General features: G+C 41.8%; 1 protein-coding gene across 4 annotated transcripts in view; it reads left to right on the top strand.

Annotated features, from left to right (window-relative positions):
• Positions 1-561: 561 nt before the first annotated feature.
• The window catches only part of LOC118401746 (regulator of microtubule dynamics protein 2-like), a 55,898-nt gene continuing 35,229 nt past the window's right edge, over positions 562-21,230 (top strand). For 2 of the 4 annotated variants that reach the window (XM_035799328.1, XM_035799336.1), the window contains exons 1-4: positions 562-869; positions 1,962-2,440; positions 17,385-17,577; positions 17,955-18,057. In XM_035799328.1, the coding sequence (XP_035655221.1) occupies positions 711-869; positions 1,962-2,440; positions 17,385-17,577; positions 17,955-18,057 (934 nt within the window). In that variant the 5' untranslated portion in view covers positions 562-710. Of the gene's footprint in view, positions 875-1,055; positions 1,830-1,961; positions 2,441-17,384; positions 17,578-17,954; positions 18,058-21,230 lie in introns of those variants that run through there. The other 2 variants (XM_035799343.2, XM_035799352.2) reach the window with 2 other exon arrangements.

A 21,230-nucleotide genomic window follows, 5' to 3' on the forward strand; every position in this document is an offset into this window, starting at 1 on the left:
TGATGCCATCTATTTTGTGAAGCACACCAGTCCCTCCTGCAGCAAAGCACCCCCACAACATGATGTTGCCACTCCTGTTGCCACCCTTGATATAGGACTTGTTTTACTGTGGATATAGATACTTTTGTACCTGTTTCCTCTGGCATCTTCACAAGGTCCTTTGATGTTGTTCTGGGAATGATTTGCACTTTTCGCACGTTCATCTCGAGGAGACAGAACGCGTCTCCTTCCTGAGCGGTATGACGGCTGCCTGGTTCCATGGTGTTTATACTTGCATTCTATTGTTTGTACAGATGAACATGGTACCTTAAGGCGCTTGGAAATTGCTCTCAAGGATGAACCAGACTTGTGGAGGTCTACAATTGATTTTCTGAGGTCTTGGCTGATTTATTTAGATTTTCCCATGATGTCAAGCAAAGAGGCACTGAGTTTGAAGGTAGGCCTTGAAATACATCCACAGGTACACCTCCAATTGACTCAAATTATTTTAATTAGCCTATCAGAAGCTTCTAAAGCCATGACATAATATTCTGGAATTTTCATAATATTCATGGAATTTACATGGAATATTGGCGCAAGCCGTACCACCTTCTCAGGTCTTAGAGCCTGAGAAGGGACACATGTTGAATTGAAAGAAGGAAAAAGTGGGAGTTTTGTTTGTTTTGGCAATGTACAATTATATTAGGGTGGATTAAGTTTCACTATTACTTATGGATTTATTATTTAATTGTATTTTGGGGAGGGGTTTCAAACCGTCCAGTTGGTGGCGGCAATACACCTTTTTGGGTGTAGTCTGCCATAAAACCCACAAGAAGAAGAAGAACTTCTCAAACCGGAGATATAGAAGAAAGACTGATCGCTTCTCCACAGTAAGGTCACTGACAGACACAATTTCAAACTTTTTGGAGATAAAGATATATAGAATTGTTTGATTTATATTATTTAATAGGTTAATGAAAGTAACCGATTTTTACGTTTAGTTAGCTATTTTATCTGTGTGCTTATAGCCAGCAGACACCACATAGTTAACACTCATGTCTGGCACTAACGTTAGTTGGCAAGCTAGGTGACTGTGTCCATGCCATGGCATGCCGTTTTCTTTAACATTATTCTGGCTCGCGAATTGACTAGATAAACTAGCTTGACTATTAGCTAGCGAGCTAATCCTGTTAACGTTAACCCTTTGCGCAAACATAGCTAGCTAGTCTAAAATTGAGGTGAATGCGAGAACATTACAGGAGAGTGACTTATTTCTCCCCAGGAGGTCGTTGCCAGCTGTAGATTGACAGCTAGCTACTAGCTAGCTAAGAAGGTCACTTTCTCAAACTCATCTTTGCTGTCACTGTATGGTTGCTGGGTTGCAGAAGTGTCGTGTCTTACTAGTTACAGTAGCTACATTTTTATATCCCAAACTAGCTTGCTTGACCTTTCAAGTGAGGCACTCCACATTTTGACAGCTAGCTGACCAGTCCAATTACAATACTGCCCTGAACAATGACCTGTCTGTTGATTTAACAGTGACTTTAATTGGCTTTAGGGCAATTTATCCGTAGGTCTCACCCCAGTGTTAGTAGAAAAAGTTAAGAGCTTAGACAAATACCCTAAATGGTATTATTTTAGAGGCACAGAGATTATACCTGCTCGTCTGACAGAAGCTATCAAATCAATTTGGATACAGACTAGTAGAATGTAATTAGGTTATAATGGAGGTGAGGATTGGGTTAGGCATATACATCACAGGTAAAAGACTACAAGAGCTGAGGGCTGGCTAACTCAGCTCCTTGCTCAGTCAACTCTGCTGTACCCAGATCTTGGACCTTTGCTGATATGTATGTCAACCTAATTTCTCTGTGCCGAATATTCAAGGACCCTAAAAGATTCTTAAAATCAGAAGTTGTTCCTGCACAACAAAACAAATTCATTATTCATGTGTCTTTCTCATTTCTCCCCTTTCTCTCCAGGCCGGCAGGATGGCCCTGTCAGACAACAAGGCTCTGGTCCTGGGTGTGTTGGCTGGAGGGGCTGGCCTCAGCCTGGGCACTGTGTTGTTGTACAACAGTAGGAGGGCCGTGCCAACGAGTGGACATGGTGTGCACAGTAAGCTGTACCTCAGCAGTAATGACCAGCGGGTGACTGGAGCCAGTATGGTGGTCAGGGAAATGCCGGGTCAGGCTGTGGTTCTAGATCGTCTCGCAGCGCTGATCCAGTGTGTGTCAGAGCTGAAGGATGAGGTGCGGGCCCTAAAGAGTGCCATCCCAAAGCTGCTGGATCACGTCAGGGATGAGCTGAGAGGACGCAGCGGCCGGGCTGAGGGGGCTGTGGCTCGCGTAAGGGCAGGCCCACCAAACCGAACTACACCCACACGTAGGAGGAAAGTTGCAGGGGGAGTGGCCAGAGCTGGAGGCCAAAGCTCTGAGGAGGAGGCTGAGAGTGAAGGAGGGTGAGTCCCATCTCTCGACTCTCTCTGGAATATTCACATGTTTGGCTCAGATACAGGGGGAAAATCCACCCATCAGTATGATTTCATTAAAAAAACAAGGCACTGTTCATAGTATTTTTACATGCCTTTATTTCTATGCTCGTGCTGAGCGATTAGTGCTTTGAGATTGTTTCGGCTCGATTATATCACAGATATCAGGTTTGATTGAGTAATCATAATTTATTCACATTACTTTAATAAAATATTTGTTTTGTTTTATTTCATTTAATTCCAAGTCATCTCATCTCTATAGAGCTGCTGCCTAAGGCCTCCCGAGTGGCGCAGTGGTCTAAGGCACTGCATCACAGTGCTAGCTGTACCACTAGAGATTCTAGGTTCGAGTCCAGGCTCTATTGCAGCCATCCACGACTGGGGGCGGCGCACAATTGCCCAGCGTCGTCCGGGTTAGGGGAGGGTTTCGCCGGCACTAGTGACTCCTGTGGCGGGCCGGGTGCAGTGCAATGGTGTATGGTGTTTCCTCTGACGCATTGGCACGACTGGCTTCCGGGTTAAGTGGGCATTGTGTCAAGAAGCAGAGTCTGTACGGGAGTTGCAGTTGCAATTTAATGGAATTCAAATAATTGAACCGTGTCGGTCAATTAGTTGTTTAAAAAAAGAAAAACAACAGACATTTCGGTTACTGTTTTATGTTCAATGGCTCAAGCTCCTTTTACATTTCCTACAACAATACACTAATATTTACTGATATTAATATATGTTTGCAGTAGGCTATATCATCTCCTCTATCAAAGCATCCACCATGCATTTTATACTCAAATGCTGGTTTCCTCTGCCAGCTGCACCACCGTAACTATCCCACCTGTACTTGATCAGTGAGCACAGTTGAATGCATTTAATTTAAAACATGTACATGCTTTGCAAGAACGATTTCCCTAATAAGCACATGGACACATCTGAAATAAGGCTACTGATGGGACTTTTGATAAACGCAGGAAATCGTCAATCAAAATAAACGTTCTGCCACAGCGACTGTTATTTTTGCGAAGACTATTTGATTGAGTTCAGACATACAAGGTTTCTATTACAGGTCGACCGATTAGTTTTAATGGCCGATTTAATTAGGGCCGATTTCAAGTTTTCATAACAATCGGTTTGGACCCCAAACAATGTTTGGACACCGATTGTGGGCGCTTACATTGCAATCCACGAGGAGACTGCATGGCAGGCTGACTACCTGTTACACGAGTGCAGCAAGGAGCCAAAGTAAGTTGCTAGCTAGCATTAAACCTATCTTATAAAAAACATTCAATCTTAACAATCACTAGTTGACTACACATGGTTGATGATATTACTAGTGTATCTAGCTTGTCCTGCTTTGCATATAATCGATGCGGTGCCTGTTAATTTCTCATCGAATCACAGTCTACTTTGCCAAACGGGTGACTTTAACAAGTGCATTTGTGAAAACAGCATTCGCGAAAAAAGCACTGTCGTTGCACCAATGTGTACCTAACCATAAACATCAATGCCGTTCTTAAAATCAATACACAAGTGTATATTTTTAAACCTGCATATTTGGTCAATATTGCCTGCGAACATGAATTTCTTTTAACTAGGAAAATTGTGTCACTTCTCTTGCGTTCCGTGCAAGCAGAGTCGGTATATGCAGCAGTTTGGGCCGCCTGGCTCATTGTGAACTGTGTGAAGACCATTTCTTCCTAACAAGACCGTAATTAATTTGCCAGAATTATACGTAATTATGGAATAACATTGAAGGTTGTGCAATGTAACAGTAATATTTAGACTTAGGGATGCCACCCGTTAGTTAAAATACTGAAAGGTTCCGTATTTCACTGAAATAATAAATAGTAGTTATAATAATAGTTTCCGGATTTGACCATATTAATGACCTAAGGCTCGTATTTATGTGTGTTATTATGTTATAATTAAGTCTACGATTTGATAGGGCAGTCTGACTGAGCGGTGGTAGGCAGCAGCAGGCTCGTAAGCATTCATTCAAACAGCACTTTCCTGCATTTGCCAGTAGCTCTTCGCTGTGCTTCAAGCATTGCGCTGTTTGACTTCAAGCCTATCAACTCCCGAGATTAGGCTGGTGTAACCGATGTGAAATGGCTAGCTTGTTAGCGGGGTGCGCGCTAATAGCGTTTTCAATTGGTGACGTCACTCGCTCTGAGGCCTTGAAGTAGTTGTTCCCCTTGCTATACAAGGGCTGCGGCTTTTGTGGAGCGATGGTAATGATGCTTTGAGGGTGGCTGTTGTCGATGTGTCCCTGGTTCGAACCCAGGTAGGGGCGAGGAGAGGGACGGAAGCTATACTGTTCCACCTGCAATATTATAGTGCAGTGGTTCTTAACCTGGGTTCGGTGACTCAGTCTCAGGGGTTCGGCGGAGGTCAAGACACACATCTGACTCATATGATTCGTGATGACACGCCCCGCCCCGCTTGGCCATCATTGGCTGCAGGTGATCACGCTACATTGCTTGGCCTATCTGTGCTGCAGGGAATTTGGAATTTGGTGCAACGAAGTTGCTTACCTGATCGCAAAGCAGGGCAAACCACACACCATCGGTGAAACACTCATAAAACCAGCTGTGTTGAAGATGGCGAATATCATGCTGGGAAAAGAGGCTGAAGTTAATTTATCCCAAATTCCTCTTTCAAATGACACCATCAGCGACAGAATAGAGGACATGAGCAAAGACATCTGCAACTACTTGAGCCAAGATCTGATTTCAAGCCCGGCAAAATTCAGCCTTCGACAAGACCACAGACGTTTCCAATCTAAGCCAGCTTGCTGTATTCGTGCTCTATGTGAAAGATGACGTGATAAAGGAAGATTTTGTAAAAAAAATTGTATTGTAAGCCTTTTACAACCACGACTAAGGCAGCCAATGTGAACTTGTGGATGACTTCTTCAAAGACAACAATCTATCGTGGGATATGGTTTCTGCAGTTTGTTCGGACAGAACTTCAGTCATGCTGGGAAGAAAGTCTGGTTTTTGTGCGCTAGTGAAAGCCGATGCACCACACATTGTTACGCATTGTATTCTGCACAGGCATGCGTTGGCAACAAAAACCTTGCCTCCAAAACTAGCAGAAGTATTAAAAATTGTAGTGGAATGCGTGAACTATGTAAGAACTAGGTGCTCTGAGGCACCGCATCTTCAGTGAGCTGTGTAAAGAAATGGGCTCTGAATTCGAGGTACTTCTGTACCATTCTAACGTTCGGTGGTTATCCCGGGGACAGGTGCTGAATCGTGTTTTTGCCGTGCGTGTGGAGTTATTCCTGTTTTTGCAAGAGCACCAACATTGTCATGCAGATTGCTTCAAAAATTCTGAGTTCATTCTCATTTTAGCGTACATGGCTGATATCTTCGCAGCTCTCAATCATCTCAATCAAAAGATGCAGGGTGGTGGAGTCAACCTCATCGAAGCGGAGGAAAACCTGAAGGCTTTTCAAAAAAATATACCGTTATTGGAAACAACGAACAGAGAACGATAACTTTGCAAACTTTCCCCTGCTGGATGACTGTAAATAAGATCGAGGAAGTATCTGGAATCGGAGACATTTCTGTACCTGCGGAACTGAAGCAAGCAATTGCCACGCAGTTAGATGAGCTTGCAAAGTCTCTCGACGTATAAGAGAGTCATATCCAGCATGGGTGAGACAGCCGAGCATGGGTGAGACAGCCGTTCACGTTTAGTGTTGAGACAACAGATGTCAATGATGAATACCTCGATGAAATCATTGAAATTCAGCAGAGCCAGGTTCAACAGCAACTCTTCAGAACAACAACGCTTTCAACGTTTTGGTGTCAACAAATGGTAACGTACCCTGTTATTGCTAAGAAAGCTCTGGAGATTTTCATACCGTTTGCTACAACATATCTTTGCGAGCAATCCTTTTCGAGGATGCTGGACATAAAACGAAGAAAAGGAACAGACTTTGTTGCGAAAATGACATGAGTGGCACTTGCCAAGGTGAAGCCGCGCATTTCTGAACTGGTCTCTGAAAGGCAACAGCAGAAGTCACACTGATTTGCAGTAAATATTAATTATTTTGTTTTTGTGAAAATCATGTTTTGATGATTTTGTTCTTTGAACACAGTGATATTGATGCACGGTTCATTTTGTGCATCAATAAAATATATATACCTATGTTTTGAAAATATAAAAAATCACATTTTATTTTTACAATTAAGAAGGGTTCGGTGAATGTGCATATGAAACTGGTGGGGTTCAGTAACTCCAACAAGGTTAAGAACCACTGCTATAGTGCCTGTAAGAACATCCAATAGTCAAAGGTATATGAAATACAAATGGTATTGTGAGAAATAGTCATAATTCCTATAATAACTACAACCTAAAACATCTTACCTGGGAATATTGAAGACTCCTGTTAAAAGGAACCACCAGCTTTCATATGTTCTCATGTTCTGAGCAAGGAACTTAAACGTTAGCTTTTTTACATGGCACATATTGCACTTTTACTTACTTCTCCAACACTTTGTTTTTGCATTATTGAAACCAAATTGAATGTTTCATTATTTATTTGAGACTAAAATGACCCAATATGACTCTCTTCATCATGTGATATAGTAAATGATCTATTTTTGTATTACACTTCCATTCTATTAGCTTTAAAGTAGACCATCTGATTATTATATAAAGTTAAATAAGTGTTCATTCAGTATTGTAATTGTCATTATTATAAATATAATATAAATCAGCCGCTTAATCGGTATAGGCTTTTGCTGGTCCTTCAATAATCGGCATTGGCGTTGAAAAATCATAATCGGTCGACCTCTAGTTTGTATGTGAACTATTTCTAGGATGCGTACTTTGAAGTTTTTCCGAAACTCACTTCACTTGCGCGTAAGAGGGAGTCTTGCGTTACTGGAGCCGGCACATAGCCGGATCAAAGGCACTGATTTTATAAGCTGTTACATGTACTAATAATTTTAAGATTGCTCAGGAAACCAGGTGTTTTACCCTTGTTAGAGAGAAGGTGGGCTATCAAGGGCGGATCACACTCTTTTGGTCCTGACCCGCTATTGAATCCTACTATGGAGAAATAATGGGTTTTGAAACATTAATTTCCTCGTTTAGACTTTGAGGGCCTAGGCACTGTTACTCAGGCCATCATTTACTACAGGGTGTATGGTTCAGACTGGTGGAACCGGTCCATACTTGAGTGATATAGTTTGGTGTGATAGGAACCAAAATAATAATCAGATGGTCTACTTTAAAGCTAATAGAATGGAAGTGTAATACAAAAAATAGATCATATACTATATCACATGAAGACCTTTTGTAATCAATGGAGTTTATCCTCGTGCCTGTTGGAGAGGCAAACTAGTGTTGTCATGATACCAGAATTTTGACTCCGATACCACATTGATACCATGGCATAAAAAGGTGTATTAGCCAAAGTCACAGAATGGCACTTGATCCAGACAGGTCTTTTGAGTTCAAATATCACTACAAGTTTTTTTTATGTATGTATTAATTAGTCAGTTATAGAATCATACAATCAATTTGACTTTGGTCAACAACAAAATAATAACTTCTAACTACATAACATGATAATCATTTATTTGAATAATACATTTCTAATCTATTGATAAACTGGGTAAATCAAGATGTCGCCTAGGCCTATTTGCAATAAAGTTATTGCATTGAGTTATTGGGCTTGTTTTGGCTGATTTCATGGAGCTACAGATGAAAAACAAGCTGTTTTCGTTCCTGTTGGGACTTGACTTATTTTATTGTACTGATCAACAATATTTGCATAGAAGTATTCGCATCTTTTTATAATTCTCTTTTATCACTAGAATCGCCGTAGGCCAAAAGTTCCCAGGACATTTCCATACACACACAAATATTATTTCTCTAATTTTGTGCACAAATTAGTTTGTCTCTGTTAATGAGCATTTCTCCTTTGCCAAGATAATCTATCCACCTGACAGGTGTGGCATATTAAACAGCATGATTATTACACAGGTGCACCTTGTGCTGGGAACAATGAAAGGCCACTCTAAAATGTGCAGTTTTGTCACACCATGCCACAGATGTCTGAAGTTTTGAGGGAGCATGCAATTGGCATGCTGACTGCAGGAATGACCACCAGAGTTGTTGCCAAAAATTGGATGTTTATTTTCACTACCATAAGCTGACAATGTTGTTTTTAGAGAATTTTGCAGTACGTCCAATGTGCCTCACAACCACAGACCACATGTAACCGTGCCAGCCAAAGACCTCAACATTTGGCTTCTTCACCTGCGGGATCATCTGAGATCAGAAACCGTCTCCGGGAAGCATTGACATTAGAGGTCGACCGATTATGATTTTTCGACACCGATACGATTATTGGAGGACCAAAAAAAGCCGATGCCAATTTTTATATATACAGTGGGGAGAACAAGTATTTGATACACTGCCGATTTTGCAGGTTTTACTACTTACAAAGCATGTAGAGGTATGTCATTTTTATCAAAGGTACACTTCAACTGTGAGAGACGGAATCTAAAACAAAAATCCAGAAAATCACATTTGTATGATTTTTAAGTAATTAATTTGCATTTTATTGCATGACATAAGTATTTGATCACCTCTCAACCAGTAAGAATTCCAGCTCTCACAGACCTGTTAGTTTTTTCTTTAAGAAGCCTGCCTGTTCTCCACTTTTTACCTGTATAAAAGACACCTGTCCACACACTCAAACAGACTCCACCCCTCTCCACAACGGCCAAGACCAGAGAGCTGTGTAAGGACATCAGGGATAAAATTGTAGACCTGCACAAGGCTGGGATGGGCTACAGGACAATAGGCAAGCAGCTTGGTGAGAAGGCAACAACTATTGGTGCAATTATTAGAAAATGGAAGAAGTTCAAGATGACCGTCAATCACCCTCGGTCTGGGGTTCCATGCAAGATCTCACTTCGTGGGGCATCAATGATCATGAGGAAGGTGAGGGATCAGCCCAGAACTACACGGCAGGACCTGGTCAATGACCTGAAGAGAGCTGGGACCACTGTCTCAAAGAGAACCATTAGTGTAACACTACGCCTTCATGGATTAAAATCCTGCAGCGCACGCAAGGTCCCCCCGCACAATCCAGCGCATGTCCAGGCCCGTCTGAAGTTTGCCAATGACCATCTGGATGATCCAGAGGAGGAATGGGAGAAGGTCATGTGGTCTGATGAGACAAAAAAATAGAGCTTTTTGGTTTTTGGTCTAAACTCCACTTGCCGTGTTTGGAGGAAGAAGATGAGTACAACCCCAAGAACACCATTCCAACCGTGAAGCATGGAGGTGGAAACATCATTCTTTGGGAATGCTTTTCTGCAAAGGGGACAGGAAATGAGGGAGAAGGGCCTTGGTCAGGGAGGTGACCAAGAACCCAATGGTCATTCTGACCGAGTTCCTCTGTGTAGATGGGAGAACCTTCCAGAAAGACAGCCATCTCTGCAGCACTCCACCAATCAGGCCTTTTAATGGTAGAGTGGCCAGAAGGAAGCCACTCCTGAGTAAAAGAGACATGACAGCTCGCTTGGAGTTTGCCAAAGGGCCCCTAAAGGACAAGATTCTCTGGTCTGATGAAACCAAGATTGAGCTCTTTGTCTTGAATGCCAAGCGGCACATCTGAAGGAAACCTGGAACCATCCCTACGCTGAAGCATGGTGGTGGCAGCATCATGCTGTGGGGGTGTTTTTCAGCGGCAGGAACTGGGAGACTAGTCAGGATTGATGGAAAGATGAACCAAGGCCCCCAAACTAAATCAATCCCTGAGAGGCCTCTCACTACCAGTGATGCGTTCTCTGTGAGCTGAGCTTAATGCTCCCTAGATCAGAGGATGTTGGGAGTTTAAACTCTTCATGTTGGTTTTGACGCTTTACCGTGGTGACCACTGCTGCTTAAGCTCCCTTGGAAAACTCCAACCTGGATTCTCCATCTGCATGTTAAATGTACAATCCCTCTCACTGAGAGAATGTTGTCTGTGTGTAGAACTAGCATTAGATCTTAAGACTCTAATATGGCATTTACAAACCCATTCATTTGGTGCCAAGGTTAAAGTAGCACTACATCAAAGTACAGGGCAACTATTTGTATCATGTTTAGTCCTGTACACTAATTAGTGTGTGCTCTACACACAGTGCGGTTAAAGCATTGCACCCGAAAGGATAGGTGATGATTGGCCTTAAAGGTGTTAAGCATTGTCATCTAAGCAGCTGGAGGGAATTTTTTTCATCCTTCATCTCTATTAAGCTTTTGAAAATATGCTCCGCGACAACATTACTGGAACGCTCTATGTATTCAGAGAGAGTAGCAATCCACAGAGCCAGTGCTGGACATGTCCCATTGGCCCTTTTGAAGTTTTCAGCAGCCACGTGTTGTATTACAGTAAGAAATGCTAACCTAAATCTGAGCCTTCAAGACAAGTGTAAAATGGTGTACGTAGTACCTGTACTTTTCTTTTTCTCAGAATGTTCATCATCCTTCTCAACCTTTTATAAGGCACCTGCTGCCACTAGTAGGCCTCCATTCTCTTTACCCTTTCGCCTTGTCCCCTCACTAGACCTGAATCAAACTGGTACGGAACACAGTCAAGTTAAAGATGGCCATGTGTGTTTTTGTTTAGTGTTGAAACAGCACCGCGGGCCCTGTGATGATTGTTCCCCATCTGTAAATGGAGGAAGCACAAACAACACACACATGCATCCTGGTAGGGATGGTATGATGACCATATTACCGCCACACTGGTGGTCACTAGTCATGACGGCAGTCAAATTCCACGTGACCATTTAGTCACAGTAATTAGGCTTCTCCAAGCTGTAATGGTCATTAGTAACCTACCAAACTTGCTAGCTGCCTTGTACTCAGCACTCTATTGTCCCTCTAATCACTCTGACATCAATGCAAATTTGATTAAAAATCTGATCAAACACTTAAATGTTTTATAGGCAATGCAATTGTGTGAGAGAACCAAGTGATGGACTCTTATGACTGAAAAGAGCTTCTGTAGAACAGAACAGCGATTTACTTGCCTCGAACTGGACCAATATTTTTGAGTCCGACGTGAAAGATGTACTGCTTCCCAGAGAACAGGTCCAAATCCCTGTCATTCACGTGAAGAAAATACTGAGGTTGGGGTGCCTTGTGAGGAGTCGTAGGCAAGTGAGTGAATCATCACCACCACCATCACTTCTATCTGCCAACATGCAATCACTGGAAAACAAACTGAATGATCTACGGTTGAGACTATCCTACCAACGAGACATTAAAACTGTAATATCTTTTGTTTCACAGAGTCATGGCTGAATGACGAAATGGGTAGTATAGAGATGGCTGAGTTTTCCGTGCATCGACAGGACAGCATCTACGTCTGGTAAGGCGAGGTGTGGGGGTGTGTCTATTTTGTCAAAAACGCCTGGTGCGCGATGTCTAATATTAAAGAAGTCTCAAAGTATTGCTCGCCTGTGGTAGAGTACCTCATGATGAGCTGTAGACCACACTATCAACCAAGAGTTTTAATCTATATTATTTGTAGCCGTCTATTTACCACCACACACCAATTCTGGCACTAAGACCGCACTCGGAGCTGTATAAGGCCATAAGCAAACAAGAAAACGCTCCAGAAGCAGCGCTCCTAGTGGCCAGAGACTTTAATGCAGGCAAACTTAAATCCATTTTACCTCATTTCTACCAGCATGTCACGTGCAACCAGAGGAAAAAAACTCTAGACCACCTTTACTCCACACACAGAGATGCATACAAAGCTTGCCCTTTCCATTTGGCAAGTCTGACTAGAATTCTATAATCCTGATTCTGCTTTCAAGCAAAAACTAAAGCAGGAAGTACCAGTGACTCGCTCAATACGGAAGTGGTCAGATGTCAAAACAGAAACATCTCTAACGTAGCTTCTATAAAAGGCAATAAAATGTATGTATTCTCTTTGAACACACAACCATAATGTTTGTACTATACAGCTGTGATTGCATGCACCTTACTGCCTCTGATCTCGTGGAAACACTAAACATGCATGCTTTGTTTGTAAACGATGTTGGAGTGTGCCCCTGGCTCTCTGTAAATTAAAATAATAATAATATATATTGTGCCACCTGATTTGCCTAATATATAAGGAGTTTATAATGAATTATACTTTTACTTTTGATACTTAAATATATTTTAAACCAAATACTTTTAGACTTTTACTCAAGTAGAATTTTACTGGGTGACTTTTAATTATCATTTTCTATTAAGGCATATTTTACTCAATTATGACAGTGGGTACTTTTTACACCACTGAAACAAGCAAAGCGTCAATACAGGCCTAAGATTTGAAGCCTACTACACCGGCTTTGACACTCGTTGGATGTGGTAGGGCTTGCAAACTATTACGGACTACAAAGGGAAACCCTGCTATGAGCCTCCCAGTGACGCGAGCCTACACTGAAGCATGCATGAGAGCACCAGCTGTTCTGGATGACTGTGTCATTATGCTTTCCTTACCCGATGTGAGCAAGACCTTTTTTTAAAAGGTCAGTGTTCACTTGGCCACGGGGCCAGACGGATTACCAGGATGTGTAAGAGCAAGCGTGGACCAACTGGCAAGTGTATTCACTGACATTTTCAACCTCTCCCTGACCAAGTCTTTAAACCTACATGTTTCAAGCAGACCACCAGCATTATGGCCACAAAGGGAGTGCTGCCGGGAAATCCAAGGCATTATCCAGTGCTTGTAAAATTGTGAATGAGAGACTGATGTGCGCAGCCTGAGCAAAAAACAAAGCAGAGCTCTGCTTTGCATGCCTTTCATGCAACTTTTTTTTTTCAAATCATTAGTTGCATCACTATTGGGTAACATGAAGCCCAATGTTTGTATTACAACTAAAGTTGCATAAATAACTCTAAATTAAGCGTAATAGGGGACACTTTTTATTTTAAGCGCTCAACACAGAATAGCCGCATGCATGTGCACTCCATCATCATTTTGAGAAAAAAATCCTCTTCTATTCAGCTATGTTCAGTTGTATTCATCATACTATAAAACAATACCACAGAATTCTAAGCAAATCTTGTCTGCTAAGTGAACTAGTGTAGCCCACAGCCTTATAGCATAGCCAAATCGGGGCTTAACTTAATGACAACTCTGAGTATGCTATTCTGTTCTTCTGAAATAGATGATATGAAGTAAATGTAGTCTTTCTATAGACCGGTTTAAAATAATGGATTTATTGTGATGGTGTAGGCTATATTACATGGATTTGAGTTTTTAAAATGTAGATTGTTCCAAAGGTCTGCATCAGTAGCTTGTAGGCTATGCGTAGAAGCCAGGAGATGCTAAATGTGTTTTGTTAATTAACGGTCAATTACCGTGAGGCCGGCAGTTATTTGCTGCTTGACAATCACCGGCTGACAATTTCATGGCCTCCACAGCCCTACATCCTGGGCTTTTTTTCTGTCTCGACTCTCGTTATTCAATGGCCGTGGAATGGTGTGACAGGAATGCATTCAGCGCTCAGCATTGCTGCCTCTCACCATCTTTCATTGAGTAAACAAGCGCAGAGAGGGAAAGAGAGGACTGCATGAACGAAAGAACAAAGGAATGACTGGACAAGTGAATGAATCGGTAAAGGAATGCATGATGGAGAGCATGCAACTGGGGAGGTCTCCGCTAGGGATCTGGATAAATACTGTGATTCACTCAATGTACAAGTACATTGTGTGCAAGCGCAAAAAATAAATACACCACAATTTGGAGAATGGCCATCGCAGCTCACACAAGCAAGTCCATTCATAATTTTAAGTCCTGTTGTATTGGCCGATGTAACTAAAAAAATATATTTTTAATAATAAAAAAAAAAAATGGGTTCAGCACTAGCCTACAGGTTTGGAGCTTACTCCGAGGTCACTGTGCAGAGAGGGGTTTAGGAACCTGGGTTTGTTTCAGCAGGGGGGAGTGGTGAGTTTGGAGCAGGGGTTGGTGTGTGTGTGACAGTCTGTGTGTGGCACGGAGGGAGAACTAGCCAAACTGACTCGCTCTAGTTAGAACTTATGGCAGCAACCTGTTTTTCTATCATTCCATCTGGTAGCCTGTCCTCACTGCATCATCGTTGTAGCGAAAGAAGCTAGCCAGCTAAGTTAGCCTCAATTAGCCTTGCTACTTTAGCGAGCTGGCTATTTTGCTGTGCTCCCCAACAACTCTATTCATATGAAACAACAGCCTACCAGTTGGTTGATCATTGTAGCCAACTCCTCGTTTATCCTTAATTCTTTAATTTGAATTCCTTTTTGCATTGATAAGAAATCCCCCACTTCATTGCTACACATGGAGCCTCTGGCTGTAGCCACTTTGATTGGCCGACAGCAACAATAAGCACCATGTCTTTTTTGCCCTTTTTTTTATGGGGCGCACCTATAAAAACAGTCATGTTTTGAATGTAATGGTCCATCGTTGTAGGCTATATAGTAATGTCACATAGATACTTTTATTTCAATTTATACCAAGCCTTTTCATTGTCAAAATAGGCCTATCTTTTTTGTGAAAATAGAATTCCAACATTGGCTTGCCAGGTTCTTACAACGTCATTGAATTTTGCTGCCTGCCGTGCAGAGAAGCAGTGTTGCAGTTTTCCTGCAAACACATACTTTTGTCTCAAAGGCACTGATTTAAGTAATCAGCTATTCGTGCCTGAGGTGAGGTATGTGGGCTGAGAGGGATCTAAGATGGGGCCTCCACTTGTGGGCCCAAGATGCACCTGTCAGTAGCCCACTCCAACACACCTCCCCCTTACCCAGAACCATCGCACCCAGACCAAAACTTTCCCAGAACCACAGATGACGCACACACAGCTGTTGTCGGACCTTAATGGAGGCCTTTCATGTTTGAACTTTTTCACTTTCAGTTCTCCATGTCTTTTTATTTCTACCTGACTGTCAGATTTTTCCCTTCCCCTACTCAAGTGTTAGCTGTGGGTGTAAGTACATACTTAGCTACAGTAATGGAAAGGGGACCTTTTTCGAAGGCTGTAAAAGCAGTGCTAATGCGGGCACATTGTATGTCTCACAATGATCGAGACAAGTGTCTGACACGGAGTGCCATGACGGAGACCAGTCTCCCTGTGTTTGGCACGGGAAACCCTTCATGTGTCTGTGTCAAATACTTTTTAACTGCTAGGCACAAAATTAAGTGACCCACTTGTGTAAACAAACATGTCGCTGTTTGCGTGTAAATATGCAGTAAATGTTCATCTGTTATTGAAAGCGTCTGGCAGAGAGGGGGTAATAAAAATAACTGAAACTCCCTTTCTGGAGATACATTCACCCTTCACTTTACGTTTTATTTCACCTTTATTTAGGGGCGGCAGGTAGCCTAGTGGTTAGAGCGTTGGTCCAGTAACCGAAAGGTTGCTAGATCGAATCCCTGAGCTGTCTTTCTGCCCCTGAACAAGGCAGTTAACCCACTGACTTGCCTAGAACAAATTCTTATTTACAATGCAGGTTTACATTTTTAGGAATAGCCTGTTGGTGCATGCTCAACTAACAGTAAATTAGAGAATGATCTCCAGCTCAGGGCTCCCAGCTATGCATTTGGTTTGCTAACTTACTAGCTTGCAAGATTAAGCTTCTCGGTTACAACACTCAATCCCTTCCTGGATCAAGATCCCTGTTGCCTAAATTTGTTTTGTGCGTAATTACATTGTGTGCACTGCCGGTAATACCGTATACCCCAGTATGGTACAGGAACGGTATGAAGATCTTCAACCCTAGTTTGAACCACCTTCAGTTCATCTTCCTCCCACCTATGTTTACTATGAAAACACATTCCAAGGGAACTGAGAATATACACTGAATGTACAAAACATTAGGAACAGTGCTCTTTCCATGACGGACTATCCAGGTGAAAGTTACGCTCCCTTATCGATGTCACTTGTTACATCCACTTCAATCAGTGTAGATGAAGGGGAGGAGACAGGTTCAATAAGGATTTTTAAACCTTGAGACAACCAACTGTGTTCCATTCTGAGGATGAATGGGCAGAAGAAAAGATGGAAGTGCCTTTGAACAGAGTATGGTACTAAGTGCCACGCACACCTGGATTGGGTGTGTCAAGAACTGAAACGCTGCTGGGTTTTTCCACACACGTTTCCCATGTGTCTCAAGAATGGTTCACCACACAAAGGACATCCAGCCAACTTGACACAACCGTGGGAAGCATTGGAGTCAACATGGGCCAGCATCTCTTTGGAACAATTTCGAAACCTTGTAGTCCATTACTGTTATGGGATTTATATGAATAATGACTAAATGATGTATACATTTAACGTAGAACTATAACTAAACAAAATACTACCCTGTCACTATGAATGTATGAATCTTATTATAATCAAAACACTGAATATAATGTGTGTAGTTTTAGTCAAGAATTAGAACAAGGACTTTCTGTTCCTTTGTTAGAAACGAATGGAGCTATTGTCAGACCGGCTGGAATACTGTGTTCCTTACAGGACATTCTGTCCCCACTCGGGGAGGGGAGAGACCTTGGGCTTGTAGTAGATCGTTTAACAGGTGGCAGACAATGTGAGAAGGCTTGAACCATAATGCCATTGTATCTGAGGGAGGGACATTTATGACAATGTGGTATATAAACCAATGTACATGGTATTATGAGCAGAGCTCTCGAGAATAAACACTATTGGGTAATGTTGATGACTGATCTGTATTTTATGTAAATGAGAAGCTTACAAATTCTTATGAACGGACAGAGTGTTTTAATTGAATTGGTTAATGAACACGTAGGAACAAAATTCCTCTAACAATTACCTGACAAATTGAGGCTGTTTTGAGTGCAAAGGGGGGGTGCAACTCAATATTAGGAAGGTGTAGGCTGTGGTGCTAATGAATGCTTTTTGTGTTTCAGGTACATAACAGCTTTAACTGACTCTGAGGAAGAAGAGCTGATTGAGGCTGAGGGTCAGAGTCTGTATGAAGTGACTGTGATCGAGCCTCTGAATGAGTTCTCAGCCCTTCTGGAGAGGGTGGACGCTCTACACGAAGGCAGCGATGGAGACAAGAGGGAGTGCCTCTGCACCATGCTGGATAAGCGGGAGCAGGTGGGCCACATCAACCAACTGTCCAAGTCTTGAGTTCGGATGTCCTAGGGCTAGTAGATATCTGTATTTGTTAAAGATCACAGCAGTAGCAGACATGGGTTCACATAGTATTTGCTTTCTTTCAAAAAATGTCCCATGTGCTTGATTGAGCTTTGCTTGGGTTTGCTTGGTGCAATGCAACAAATTGAATAGTTCCAAAAGAGCAAATCTTGTCCATCTGGCACTGTAGACAGGCCTAATCCAAAGGTGCTTACAGTATTTGAAAGATAGCAAATACTATTTGAATCCAGGGTGGTGCAGAAGAGCGCCTAGGTGAAGCATGCCTCCAAATAAACGCCAAAAATATAAAGTTTGACACGAACACCTCTTTTCTTCAGTTTGGACAGAACACTACGTTCTTATGGCGACTAGTTCGGGCCTACGTGGATGTTCATGACATCACTACCAACCTAGAGCAAAAGAAGACCCAAGCAGAAACTGGTAATAAACCACATACTGATCCTTAGCATTCACACCATTTACCAAAGATTAGGGTTATACAATTCCAGAAGCTTTTCAAAAATGCCCAGGTTTTTATTTCCCAAAAATCCAAAGGTTTTCAGAAATCTCCCAATTCTGAGGTTAGTGTCCAGAAATGTGCATCCAAAACAGAGCTCCTAGCAGCTCCTGGTATTGGAGCCATGTAAGGTCATTTTTACAGCTGGTTCTGCAGGCCACCCACTTGTTGGCATTGTCCACTTCTCGCAGTGGCCTGAAAGTAGTCCTGAACTGAATGACACCTGGAAAACTAACCCAGTTGACATGAACCTCTAGTAACCATACTATGACCACAGTCAGCCAGTTTGAGATCTGGCCACAGAGCCAATTGAAAAGATCTGAGTTTTGGCTACGTTTTTGAGCACACGTCTTCTGTCACCAGAAGGCTTATAATGAAGTACTCACAAATACATCACCAATAATGCACGATGAACAGTTGACAGGGTCTATTCCTCCATATTAAATTATCTTAAGGAATAAGACAGTTGTGTGTGGGAGGGCTTATTTCCCCCCCATGCAATCCATCCAGCATGTTCTCATTCTTAGTTTGGCCAAAACAACACTACCTATAACCGTGATCTTTTCACGCTTTTCAGGTGTGCAGAATAGTATGACGTAATGCTGTTGTCAAAACAGAAACCTCTCTAACGTAGCTTCTATAAAAGGCAATAAAATGTATGTATTCTCTTTGAACACACAACCATAATGTTTGTACTATACAGCTGTGAATGCATGCACCACTTCCAAGTGAACAGAGGTGTTCCCCCCTCAAAAAATGTTATGCGTTATGTTTGCATGCTTTTCTTTTTTCCCTGCCTTTTGCAAAATACTCAATCCCTGCATTGCTTGTTAGCAAAGTTACACATCTCAACGCTCTTTGCCTGTCTTGTGTTACACTAACTAGTCTCTCATTGCCGTACCACCAAAATCATATCATTGTCATGCCTCCCTCTGAGATTTGTTGTATTGCAAAAATGGTTTGAATAGTCCACTGGCTCCCAGCAGCAAGATTTTAATTGGATGTTACATTTCAAGAACCCTCCCCCACATGCCCGTCGAAGAGGTGCTGTGCGTTATGTGCATCACTATTTTCCGTAGGACACCGTTTGTAGATTTGTTACGTGCTAGTTTTCAAGTTATCAAGTGTGGCTAACTGTCTGCGATTTTATATTTATTGAAAGTGGATTACGCTGTCAAAGTCAAACGTCACAACACGTTCTAAACTGCTCTGGTGACACACTTTTTGCCTTGTCTCCATTCATCCACATGGCTGCGCTTTGCTGCCACCGAAAAGATCTTGCCCATTTTTTTTATTTTTTGTAAGGACCCAAAAAACAGGCGGTGGGAGGACTTATTCAAGTAAGTAAATACATTTGGAAAAGTAAGGTAACTCAACTGAGCTGCTAGCTAGAAAACTTTACACAGCGTTTAGCTAAGTTAATTAAATGTCAGCAGCTAGCTAATGTTCTATTACCTAGCTATCTTGACATACTCATTGTTTTAAATTTACAGTCTCCAAATGCATTTGTAGATAACATCCATGGAAGAGGGTGAAATTGTAGCTCCGTGAAGTGAAGGGAGAGCTTAGGCAACTGGATAGGGCAGGTAACTTTGTGGGAGGACATTATGAAAAGTTTACAGATTCAGTTACAGTACTAGAGTGAAACTTTGAGGACAGAGAGACTGTAATACCAACATAATATTCAGTGATGTATAATGAAGCCTGTTTTCTTTTTTTATGTTTTCTGTCCTCAAATATGGAGCACTGTGAAAGCCTGTGTTTGCAGATGAAGAGAGAAATCCCAGTGAATGTCCCAAGAGAGTAATGGCGCATATCCATACAGTGTTTTACTCAAAAGGCTCAGACTTTTCGGTTTCCATCTACACTTGCCGGCACCCGTGTCTCACTGGGCCATGGCTCCGGCAGACCTGCTCTCACTTGGGGCCAAAGCAGGGCCACTGGTACTTTTCATCTTGCATTTCCATAACAATGGCTAACTGTGAACCTGAGCACCTCACAAAGCAACTGTGTATACCAGCAGTATTTTTGTATAGAACATTTGCTAACATGGGTAGTATGTGTAGGGCGACCTATATTATTATGTTGTATACAAAAATACAGTTAAAACATCACACAAGCAATGTATAAACCGATTTTATAATGGAGAAGTCCAACCCTTGTTGGAGGTCTGCTGGGTGTGCAGGGTTTTGTTTCAGCCCATCAATAATGAGTTGATAATCAAGTGTGCTATTGTTGGGTTGGAACAGAAGTCTGCCCACCAAGTGGATCAGTGGAGCAAGGTTGGCCACCGCTGGTATGGAGTTCTTTTGTTAACCCTAAATGATGCTTTAGTTATAATTGCCTACTTATTACTACTCAATTATCTATTGTTTAGACTAAGATGTCTAATCCTTACATACATATGAGATAGCTTATTTGTACATTTTGTAGTGACGTGTTGGTTATTTTAAAGTGAAATGTTTAAACTTGTTTTATTAGTTCAACTATTATTCAAAATGTCAATGTTGATCAATCACATATCACAGTCCTGCAATAAAGAGGGGAAGTGGTTCTGTCTTTGTTTCTGTGTTGTATTCTGAATTTAAAATGTCCTGTTTGTCTAGTTGTAAGATCTAGTTGATGTTCTTATTTACCACAGACCCCAAAGCAAATCAGGAGGAGGAAAGAGGTTTGTTTATTCAAAGAGGATAAATCATAGATGTTATGGTAGATGGATGTTTCTCCCCTGTCAGGGATTCTCTCCTGTGATTCTCGCCAGTGAACAAAGGGACAGGATGTAGTTTATAACCCAGCCCTATTAGACCAATTAGAATGCCTTCCAATAAAACTGGGCCAATGGCCAGTGTCCTATTTCAGGTTGAATATTTATCTTCTAAATATTATCTCCAATATGTTTAATTTGATTATCATTGTCTCAGTGTATCAGCTATCTCAATGAATTTTGCAACTTATCATATGGCATAAACACTGAGTGTACAAACTTAGGAACAGTTTACCTTCATTGTATTACAGAAAAACTTTATTGACCTGAAATGAGTATTGAATGTAGGTAAAACTAAGTATGTTCTCTAGAGTCCATAAAAATAACTGATGA

Source organism: Oncorhynchus keta, chromosome 2 (genome assembly GCF_023373465.1).
Source record: "Oncorhynchus keta strain PuntledgeMale-10-30-2019 chromosome 2, Oket_V2, whole genome shotgun sequence".
Lineage (NCBI taxonomy): Eukaryota > Metazoa > Chordata > Actinopteri > Salmoniformes > Salmonidae > Oncorhynchus > Oncorhynchus keta.